At 39.4% G+C, this 12062-nt stretch overlaps 1 protein-coding gene across 5 annotated transcripts in view; it reads left to right on the top strand.

Moving 5' to 3' along the window:
- Positions 1-12062, top strand: part of SLC4A4 (solute carrier family 4 member 4) — a 432895-nt gene that overhangs the window by 322319 nt on the left and 98514 nt on the right. For all 5 annotated transcript variants that reach the window (XM_066280764.1, XM_066280763.1, XM_066280767.1 and 2 more), the window contains exons 8-11: positions 1072-1229; positions 9119-9206; positions 10743-10897; positions 11531-11647. In XM_066280764.1, coding sequence (XP_066136861.1) covers positions 1072-1229; positions 9119-9206; positions 10743-10897; positions 11531-11647 — 518 coding nt within the window. The remainder of the gene's footprint in view (positions 1-1071; positions 1230-9118; positions 9207-10742; positions 10898-11530; positions 11648-12062) is intronic.

Raw genomic sequence — 12062 nt, 5'->3', positions numbered from 1 at the left:
ATCCAGAACTCCTCACTGTGGCCTTCAAGGTCTTTATCACCTGCTCCTCCCCCCACCCCCTTACCTATGCAGTTACACTTGCTGTTATCCCCCCTTACCTATACAGTTACACTTGCTGCTATCCCCCCTCACCTATGCAATTACACTTGCTGCTATCCCCCCTCACCTATGCAATTACACTTGCTGCTATCCCCCTTCACCTATGCAATTACACTTGCTGCTATCCCCCCTCACCTATGCAATTACACTTGCTGCTATCCCCCCTCACCTATGCAATTACACTTGCTGCTATCCCCCCTCACCTATGCAATTACACTTGCTGCTATCCCCCTTCACCTATGCAATTACACTTGCTGCTATCCCCCCTCACCTATGCAATTACACTTGCTGCTATCCCCCCTCACCTATGCAATTACACTTGCTGCTATCCCCCTGCCCCCGCCCCGGCCTTTGCTCTTTCAGCTGCCTTCACATGTGCCTTATTATTTCTTCGAACTGCCAGCTCTCTCCCATCTCAGAGGCTTTGGACTTGCTGTTCTTGCCGGGAATGCCCTTTGCCCAGATCTTTAAATGGCTTGTCCCCTCACTCTAATGTCAAATGTATATTTTCAGAGGCCTTTCCTGACCAGCCTACCTATAGTACCCTCTTACTGGTTTTATTTCTTTATTTTCTCAACACTCACCACTACTTTCAGTTGTATTTAATTTCTCCCCTGCTGGCGTATGAGCCCAAAGAGGACCAGTAATTAGTTGATCCTTCCCTGTATCCCTAGGGCTTAGATCAGAGTCTGGCTCCTACTAGACTCTCAATGCATGTGTCCCGAGTGAGTGAACCAATACACGAATTGTCTTATATGTAAACATTGTTTTATATGTAAACCATGTTGTTATACCCTCAATATTTTTTAATTCAATAAAAGATACAGAATGGTTAAACAATAGGAATGGCTGCAGCTAGGTCCTGTTGCATGTGGACTTGGATAAAGGAATATTCTTGACTGATATATGGAGTATTTCCCCGTGTTCCCTTCTCTGGAAATAAGTTGTGTTTCCTTGGCTCTTCCCGTGCAGCTGAAGAACAAGTTCATGAAAAAGCTGCCCCGTGACGCAGAAGCCTCCAACGTGCTGGTTGGGGAGGTCGACTTCCTGGATGCACCTTTCATCGCCTTCGTCCGGCTGCAGCAGGCTGTCATGCTGGGCGCCCTGACCGAAGTCCCAGTGCCCACACGGTAAGCTGACCCTGACCTGCCAGTGCCTGCAGCGTGGTAACAGGGAGATCTCCTCGCCCTCAAGCTAGACAGTCACTAGAATGAGGATCCACCCAGGGTGGGCATGCTGAAAAGGGTTGATTTGAAATAACATTTTTCTCTGACTTTTGTGCTATCACATTACTTGGCACTTAAATAATAGTAATCATAATAACAATTAAAACCATTTCTTGGACTATATACTGTGTAGTTTCTTCTTATGGATTCGTCTATTTAATTCTCACAATGGTATTTTTTAAGTAGAAACTGTAGTTGTATGGATTTTTACAGATGAAGAAACTGAGTCTGAGAGTTTAACTAACTTGCCATGAGAGCTCATTCAGATGGTAACTGGCTCAGAGGTCAGAGTTACATTAATTTGCTCTATTTTTTTTATCAGAAAATTGATAGTATGTGTATGTGCACACACACATACCCATAAAAAATATAAAGCTGTACCCTTAACTTTGCACCCTTTATTGTTATGTTTTGTCACATAAATTTTTATTTTAAAAGATAGCATGTTACCGTTGGTATAATCATGTATTCAATAATATACTGCAGTATCTTCGAACTCATCCTGTTTCACTCCCTCGGCAACTACGCTCAGTAGAGTTAGGAAGCTTGTCTTACGAATGCGATTGGTGAATAGAAGTTCGTGCTTCCCTTAAACTTGTGCCGATGAAGAGTTTGAAGAGAAGCTTGTAATCTTCAAATTGATGTTTGAAAATTATCATGTGAATAGGAACTCTTTGGGAGGCGTATGTGTTCTTTCTGCGGGTCCCAGAGCAAGGGCAGGTGACTTTTCTCTCTAAGCTGCCCTGGGTGAGCAGGGAGGGCGGTGACTCCTCCTCAGTGATTGATCTCAGATGGCCTGAGCACGATTCACTGACAACCACAAGGGGCTCGAGATTTGTTTAGAGACAAATTAGGAGGAATTTTAGAACTTTTTTTTTTTTTTTTCTTTTTCATTTTTCTGAAGCTGGAAACAGGGAGAGACAGTCAGACAGACTCCCGCATGCGCCCGACCGGGATCCACCCGGCACGCCCACCAGGGGCGATGCTCTGCCCACCAGGGGGCGATGCTCTGCCCATCCTGGGCGTCGCCATGTTGCGACCAGAGCCACTCTAGCGCCTGAGGCAGAGGCCACAGAGCCATCCCCAGCGCCCGGGCCATCTTTGCTCCAATGGAGCCTTGGCTGCGGGAGGGGAAGGGAGAGACAGAGAGGAAAGCGTGGCGGAGGGGTGGAGAAGCAAATGAGCGCTTCTCCTGTGTGCCCTGGCCGGGAATCAAACCCGGGTCCTCCGCACGCTAGGCCGATGCTCTACCGCTGAGCCAACCGGCCAGGGCCAGAACATTTTTTTTACGGCCTCCCAATTTATAGATTATGGGATATTCTTTCTGGTCATAGCATTTCCTCTCTTATTTTTATATTTCTTAGACACTTGAAATGGAAATAATACTTGTCATGGTTAGGCAGTCATTGGACAAACAGCAGAGGAAAGGACATGGCCACTGCTTATTCAGTCAGTGGGGTTATCATGATTTGTGTTCTCTGTGGCTTAGCTTTTGGCTGAAAGTGTGCCAGCAGGGCCTTGAAGCCCTCGCAGAAGTCACCTGGCGAAACGGGCTGACTCAGACCGTGGCTGCAGGCCAGCTGTGTGTCCCCATGGTTTTATTTATGTCTCTTTGGACGACTGACTTTACTGGGGCTTGGAAAAAGAAGACACGCCAAGAAGTATGAAATTGCATTTTTATTATTTTTCTTTAAAAGCTACCAATGAAAAATGTTTTTGAAGACTTTTTATTCAACAATAGTATGAACTTAATTGAGAAGCAAAGTGTAATCATTTTTGTGTTGCCCTGGTCATCTGCTCCTGCCTGTCTCATTCTCCTGTACTGGGGTGCGGCGGGATTCTCAAGGTGAAATACAACATCATTTGAATTAACAAAAGGAGCCCAGCCATTCAAGGGAATGTAATTCAGTACTGTCATAAAACTATTTCGGGGGCAATCATCAGAACAATATATCCTAGCATGTTAACATTTTTCCAGGAAATAGTTTTATCCATTTGCTGTCCTCTGAACCAGTGCAAACTGCAATCGCTGGTTAGGGAGTCTCATTAGCTTTTTTTGTGTATGAGTAATGTGGGGCCATTTACAATGTCTGCATCCTGTGAAATCCAATAAAGGAAATCCCACAGGAATGTGGCAGTCATTGGGAAGGGCTGCCTCCGCACGCAGCCGCTGGGTGCTCTCACATGCATGCTTCCCTGCTGTACTACGGGGAGACCCGAAAAGTCTGCTTTTGTGCACAATCTTGTAACGATTGTTTTTCCTTTTGAAGGCGGAGGAAAGTTATGCTCTTGGGCCTATTGTTATTATTTATAACCAACAGTATCACTACTGTGCACCTTTTAGGAAGTACAGCACTAGGAGTTTCCATTGTGTGGAGTTCAGAAGCTTCTCTACTCTGTAATGTGGTTGATCTAGTTGAGTTTTCTGTTTAGTATATCTCGACAGCTACCAACTGGGTGAATAGTATTGACTTAGGGGCCTTCCTTGCCATCCATGTGAAAGCAGGCAAACTTTTTTTTGAACATTACTCACTTGGTAGGATACGTTTATGGTTTTCCTAGCATCTTGCTCACACTTTGTCTACTGTCATCTTTATCTATCCATAGAGGATGCTACTAACTCATTTATGAGCTACATTGGAGATAAGTATTATTATTCCCATTTTATAGTTGAATGATGGATGCAAAGGGAAGACCCACTATCAGCGGTAGAAATAGGACCACAGATTTCTGACTGTGAGGCCAGACTTTTAGGGAGAATCTAAGGAGATATCTAGAATGGATAGAAATAAAGTATTTTAGGGTTTTCCATGAAGAATAATAAAAGCCCCTGATTGGTTTGTCCCTTTCTGACCTTGATTTTCATGTCTAAGGTGAATAGTTATTCAGTGTGTTCTAGCCCTCTAAAAAATTAGAATATGTACCTCTTTAATTTCACTGTAAGTTAATATATATTTTATTGATAATTATTTGCTTAAAAATTAGGTTGTACTTTAATTGTCACCACCATAAAACATTCTATTAGAGGGCTTGGGATAGAGGTCCTGCGAGTTCAATTCTGTCATGTCCAATAATCCAATTGCTAGCCTCTGTTTACTGTTTACTTAAGTAATGTGGTTGGTTATGGTCGGTTTGTGGTCCTCATGAATCTATTGTGGAAGCTGCAGTTCAGCCACATTTTCCGAAGCTGCTAAATATGAATAATGGGTTATTTGATTCACTGTTGTTTTGAGAGAAGGGAGTAGAGGATTGGTAAATGCTGAGTTTATTCTAGAAATAGCTGTGATATATCAGGAAGGAGGGGGGTGCACATCCTTTCTAAAAAGATTGAGTGGTTTAGGAAGGCTGGCTCTTTTTTTGATATTCTGCTCTGTTTCTGGCTATAATTATTTTGTGACTGTGAGTGTAGTCCATTGGTTCCGGACACAGATCATCTGGCACTTATTTTTGTTGTGGAAAATGCTGCAGGCATCCTCCCCAGGCGTAATCAGTTACATGGAAAAGCTCACAAGAGTAGAAGCACCTCATGAAATTCCAGAGACAATGAAGCACTATTAAAAATTCTAACTATTTCTAGTTATGAGTGAATCAAAAGAACTGAGTAACATAAATTAATTTTTCCCCTGAGCTGTCAACATGGGTTGTGCCCTTCCAGCCACGCAAATGTGGTGTTTACTCTAATTTGCTAATAAAGAAAAAAGCTTCTGGTTAAAAATAACATCTGTCCATTGACTGAAAACAGCTTGGGTCATGAAAGGAGTTTTCAGTACATTATAAAAGCTGAGTTTGGCAAGATGTTTGTCTATCATAAAAGTTGTAACAGCTTTCGCTTCTTTGAGGTTTTAAAGGGGAGAGAACACGTTTCAAGCAGAAGGCACTTGAACTTGATGAGTTGTTTTTTTTTAGTTTTCCTGGATCTTTCATCCCTATTTCAACAGTGTAGTCCAAATTAGAGGCTTCTTCAGGGTCTCTGTTCCTACAGATGGAATTCTTGACCTGAGATGATGTTTCTTACTGCTTATTGATAGCCAGGTTTTCTCACTCATTCTCATTTTAAAAAGATGGGTTTACTGGATGGTCCCTGACTGGAGCCATGCAAAACATTTAACTGATATGTATCATGTTATTTCTATTTGGCGCTTGATGGCTTTTCATTAAAGAAGAAAATTGTTTATATTTGTACATATACATATAAAATCACATATTTATATAATTACATTGCCTAATTTATTGAAGTTTCTGGAACATTATAATTCTGATATTGGTTTGCTATGATAAATGGTATATTTACCATTGGTCTGCTACTTCTATTCATTCTTTGTTACTGATTTAGCAGAGACCACAGTAAATGATTGTAAGAAACCCTTAACACTAGTTTGAAAGACTATATGCACTTCTGTGTTCATTGTAGCATTCTTTACAATAGCCAAGATTTGGAAGCAGCCCCAGTGACCATCAGTAGATGAGTGGATAAAAAAACTGTGGTACATTTACAGAATGGAATACTACTGGGCTGTAAAAAAAGGAAATATTACCTTTGGTGACAGCATAGATGGACACGAAGAGTATTATGCTAAGTGAAATAAGCAGTCACAGAAAGACAAATACCATATGATTTCACTCCTATGTGGAATCTAATAAACAAAATAAAGAAAGAAACACAGTAGAAACAGAGTCATGGATACAGAAAACTGACAGCTGGCAGAGGGGAGGGGAATTGGGGGCTGGGTGAAAAAAGTGAAGAGGTTAAGAAAAAGATTTCATAGACACAGAACAATATGTTGATTACAAGAGAGTAAAGAGGGGGAATAAATGAGGACAGAAAAAGATTTGACTTTTGATGGTGAACACACAGTACGTTATACAGGTGATGTATTATAGAAATGTATACTTGAAACCTATATAATTTTATTAACCAATGTTAACCCAATAAATTCAATGAAAATTAAAAAAAGAAAAACAAATATATGTCCTCATTTCATACATTTAGCTTAGAGGCTCCATGGTTCCATCAGCTCTTGGAGTAGTCACCCATCGTCTGCCAAAGTTTGAAGACTATTAATAACTGAGAGTAATTTATTCACTTTCTAACAAGAGAGTATTTTGGCTTTGTTGCCATATAGTCAACCTGAAAATTAACTGATGTGTCACTTGATAAATGTGCATCTCCATAACATGCATATGTAAGCTAGGATTGATGGAGATGCCAGGGAGAGGCAAGTGGAGGCATGCGTGCCCTGGACAGGTTTTAGATGGAATGTGTTACTGAAAAACTAGTATTTAGGGATATATAGCAATAATAAAAAAGTGGAAGGCACAGAAACCTCATTATTTAAAAACATATTAAGTATTAAGGATCCTGATGTCCTTTTTCTCTTGCTGCAGTGCCCCTGTCCCCTTTTGCCTAAAACTCTGCCCTGATGGCCCTGACAGCTAGCCACTGGGGGACAGACAAATAGGGTTGGGAAATATGACCAGTACTATTGGTGTTTCTTTGCCTTGGTGATTAAATATTTTCTTCCCGCATTGTACTCAAATCAGTGATCCATCCCGTTGGACAATTTACTGTTATTCAGGAGCACTGTATAATACCATATGTAGTGGTATTTAATTTAGGTCTAGTTTGAAAGGAAGAAAAGATCCAGTGTCAATTGAACTTTGGTGTTAGAAGAACTAAAATCTAGTTCAGATAGTGACTTCCTTCTTACTTGAACAGACTTTAGTACCTCCTGATTGCTTTTGCTGCTTCACCCACCAGAACACTGGAGAGTGAACCTGCCGCCCACTCCGGAACTGGTTTCTAAGCAAATAAGTGCTGAATGGCTTCATGGTTATTCTAAGATAAAACCTAAGTATTCATACTTTCAGATACCTTCTTATCTTCTTGCTTCCTGTGTTCTTTCTTCTTTGGGTTAAATTTTATAATTAAAAAAGGAATTATGTATTCAAGGACATTTTGGAATAGACTTTAACACATACAAGAATAACTGCTGTCAAATCTTTTTTATTTAAACTTAGGTATAGTTGCCAAGACATGGAAACAATCAAATTGTCCCTCAATAGAGGATTGGATAAAAAAGATGTGGTACATATATACAGTGGAATACTACTCAGCCATAAGAAATGATGACATAGTGACATTTAGGACAAGATGGGTAGATCTTGAGAACATTATACTGAGTAAAATAAGTAACCCAGAAAAAGCTAAGAACTGTATAATTTCACACATAGGTGGGATATAAAACTGAGACTCATGGACATGGATAAAAGTGAAGTTGTTACCAGGGGGAGGGGGATGTGAGGGAGGGGATAGGAGAAGGATGTAAAAAGGGACAAATATAAAGTGATGGAAAATGATTTGACTTTGGGAGATGGGTATACAACATAATCAACAGTTCAAACTTTATAGAAACCTTTACCTGAAACCCATGTACTTTTATTGATCATTGTGACCCTGTTAAATTAACTTAATTTTCTAAGTAAAATTTAAAAAAATAAATTGAGGTTTATAAATAAATAAAAAACTAAATTTGCTAAGCTAAGTTCTGAGCCATTCCTAGTCTCATAAAATTTTATTTAACATTTCTTACCTCAGCTAAACATGCCAAACATCTTTCTTCAGGGTATTCTATGGAAGTCAATGGTTGGAGAGCCTTTCTCTATTGAATCACGACCCTGGTGGTGTATATAGGATGGACCAGTTAATATTAGGCAAAATTGTGTACTAAAAAGAACAAGAGGTAGGAAGTCTATTTACTCTCTTATTTACCAGGCACAGTCTTTAGGCTTATCCGTTAACCTCCTTGAGTCTCAGTTTCTTCACCATTAAAGAGGAATAGGATACCTGTCCTTATTGCAAAGGGTTGTGTGGAGTTTAAATGAGGTAATGGATTGAAATGCTTTGCAGGCTTTAAAAAGCTGTGCAAATATATGATGTGGTCATTTTTATCTCTATGTTAGGTAAGACATGGTTATAGACAAGGCACTGATTATTCCAATGTTGAGGTTTCCTCCTCTCTAGTTAAGACATGCATTTTTGCTCTTGTGATCAGTGAGAGATTTCTTCGACCATGATAAGAAGTGAACCTAAAAGGGGAGAAGCTTATTATTGAAAACAAGTTTGGAAAGAAAAATGAAGATACCCACCAAACACACAGACACAGACACATACACACACACACACACACACTCACACACTCACACACACACATACACAAAACCCAACGGTGAATGATGCTTTGAGTATTTTTTTCATAATTCTCTTTATTTATTTTAGTTGTCAGCATGTGACTTGTTTGTAGAAAACTTAGTTTTTGCTGACCCCCAGTCACTTCTGAGTAGAAACATTTCTTAAAAGTCTGGAGAAGATCATATGTCATTGCTCATATTGGGTAAAGGAAAAGTCAGAAAAATCTGAAGATGCACTAAGTCTTTCTAGTTATTGGGTTTAGTGGGTTTTCCCAAAGATTCTGCAATTCAGTAGAAATGGAGAGAAAGAAAAGTTTAGAAAAGAAAGATGGAATGACTCATGCGGCGAAACCCTTCCTTCTCAGTGAAGGTGCTTCTCAGGTTTCCAGGCTGAATTCTCCATTGCCTCCAAATAAACTAAACAACGAGTTATGTTTTGCTGTAGTAGAAAGAGTGTCTGTCATATTACCAAGAATATTACATTTTTTAAAGATGAATTCTAGACCTAACCTTTTTATGAACTAGTATAAATGTGTCTTGGTTTTATGTATTTTGAGTTTGATGAAATGTGTGTTATAGTCTTTGCTTCTTTCCTCTTCCATTAGGTTCTTATTCATTCTCCTAGGTCCGAAGGGGAAAGCCAAGTCCTACCATGAGATCGGCAGAGCCATTGCCACCTTGATGTCCGACGAGGTAGGATATTGGGAAGATAGTGATCTGTGAATGTCTTACCTGTGTGTTCTCAAACTGTGATTTGGCTGTCACTCTAAGTGCAGTGACGTGAACTTTTAAAATAATATTTAACATATATTAGTTTTAAGAATGGAAAATGTTTAGAAAATAAAGGAAAATATGTTTTATTACAACATAAAATTTACTTTTTGAAACTGTATGGATGTCAGCTTATTTGCCATGAATGACTGTACCTCAGTTATAAAGAAGGCTGGCAACCACATCATTCTAACTGAATTATACATTCAGAAAGCTCCTTTTTTAGATATTTGCATGAAAGACATGGAACATTTGCTGTCTTAGACGGTTTAGTAATTGCCTTGATAAGTAGATAAGCAGATAAACACTGTCTACATTCTAGAATGTACATAATGTTCTTTTTTCAGTTTCATTTTTTACCTAGCTGATGGTATGTAAGTCCCTAACACATATCTTAAACCTCTCACAGCTAGACAGATATCACCTGCTTAGAGCCCTGTGCTTTATGTGTTGCCAATATAATTCAGATCTATCTTTCTTTCTTTCTTTCTTTCTTTCTTTCTTTCTTTCTTTCTTTCTTCCTTCCTTCCTTCCTTCCTTCCTTCCTTCCTTCCTTCCTTCCTTTCCTTTCCTTTCCTTTCCTTTCCTTTCCTTTCCCTTTCTTTCTTTTCTTTCTTTCTTTCTTTCTTTCTTTCTTTCTTTCTTTCTTTCTTTCTTTCTTTCTTTCTTTTTCTTTTTTTTTGCAAGCACAAGAGAGAGAGAGAGAGAAAGGAAGAGAGAGATGAGAAGCATCAACTCGTTGTGGCACTTTAAGTTGTTCATTGATTGTTTCTCATATGTGCCTTTTTGAGGGTTGGGGGGGGCTCCAACTCAGCCAGTGACCCTTTGCTCAAGCGAGCAACCTTGGGCTCAAGCCAGCGACCATGGGAACGTGTCGTTGATCCCATGCTCAAGCCAGAGACCTTGGGGTTTCAAACCTTGGACCTCAGTGTCCCAGGTTGGCACCCTTTTCACCATGCCACCATCAGTCAGGCAGACTTTTTTTTTCATAGTTAACATAATTTGTGTGTTTGAGAGCTGCAGTGTTTGGTCTTAATCCAATCTTAACACTCAGTATGAACTTTTTCCTTTTTGAATTATTAGCAGTGGTTTGTCCTGGTAATTTTTATTTGACAGAATGACTCTTTAGTGTATTTCTCCAAATCATTGTCATCCAGTTTCTATAACAACTATATCAGTAATGGTACATATCCATGGGAGATGATAGGCAATGTTATTTTATAGTACTGATAGAAGAAAAAAACATATAAAAGAAACAGCCATTTGTTTTCTCATGCCTCTCCCTGTATTCTTTGGGTTTATTACTGAAATATTTGGGGGCAAGCTGAGTACTAGGACATCCAAAAGTATGGTTATATTACTGTTAAAGTGATTTATGCATAGAATTCCTCAGGCTGGGCATGTGGGGCATGTGAAGAGTTATCTTATTGGATCAGCATGTTTCTCATTTTTCTTTAGGTGTTTCATGACATTGCCTACAAAGCAAAAGATAGGCAGGACCTGATTGCTGGCATTGATGAGTTCCTAGATGAAGTCATTGTCCTTCCTCCTGGGGAATGGGATCCAACAATCAGGATAGAGCCTCCTAAGAGTCTTCCATCATCAGACAAAAGGTATATTATCAAGCAGTTGGGGGCATTAAACCTTGAGAAGGAAGTTATATTTGGTAAAGGAAATGGAATCAGGCAACTGCCCTAATATTTTTAGGTTTCCATTTAACTTGATGTATTATCTCACTTCAGATGAATCACACATGTGCCTTTGTTTGACATCTCACTAACTCTGTAAAATGAATGTTATATGTGGTGATGTTCTTTGGTGATTACAAATTAGAGATCTCAGGTTATGATATTAGACTACATCACAGGAATTCATTAGGGATGTTTTGGGTACTCTCTGTACATATGGGAAGACCATTTTACTGAAGAGGATGTCCTGTAGATTTAAGAGGTTAAGAAATTGAGGGAGATAATTGAGAAGAAGCCATTTTCTGAATATCTGTTTTTTTCCAGGTAAAAGTTTCTCTCTCGTATGCAATATCCCATTTGTGCAACTTTTCTCTTCCTCCAGGCATTTGTCTTGGCTCTAAATATAACACTTTTAGACTTGTGTGAGGATGGCAGAAGGAAATAATGGTATTTCTCCCAAAGGACTTTCAGCTCATTTCTTTATTAATTGGTGCATGATACAGCGTAGAGGTAGATAAGTACAATACACTAATATTCTCTTGGGCTCTGATGTCTTAGAAAGAATATGTACTCTGGTGGAGAAAACGTTCAAATGAATGGGGACACACCCCATGATGGAGGCCACGGAGGAGGAGGAGGACACGGGGACAGTGAAGAATTGCAGAGGACTGGACGGTAACTAATGGATTCTTTTGTCATTCATGATGAGCTTCTCCTTAGATCTAAACTTCCCTTCATCTTTCTATCAGCGTGGTATTCACTGGTGTGTACTTTTGTTCAGCCAACCAATATGCTGTTCACAAAAATTAAGGGATATTTCAAAATGAATATGAAGCGATAAAAAAGAAGCACTTGATTTTTTTTATTAAACAACAGCATCAGAAAAAGCAAATGACAAGTCAAAGAAAGTTGTTTGATTATGCAAATGAGACGCAAAACCAACTTTTATTTCATTGGTGAAAATGCGAAAGGCTGGAAGTACTGGAGTATCTGCACGTTTTTTTGTGAGCAGTGTATTTATAGAGCACTTAATTGTCACAACCACTGGGGATGTAGCAGTGAACTGAACAAAAAGCACTGTCCTTATGGG

This window comes from Saccopteryx bilineata, chromosome 5 (assembly GCF_036850765.1).
Source record: "Saccopteryx bilineata isolate mSacBil1 chromosome 5, mSacBil1_pri_phased_curated, whole genome shotgun sequence".
Classification (NCBI taxonomy): Eukaryota; Metazoa; Chordata; class Mammalia; order Chiroptera; family Emballonuridae; genus Saccopteryx; species Saccopteryx bilineata.
Note: the sequence above shows the minus strand (reverse complement) of the source record. Positions and strands in the feature narration are given on the sequence as shown.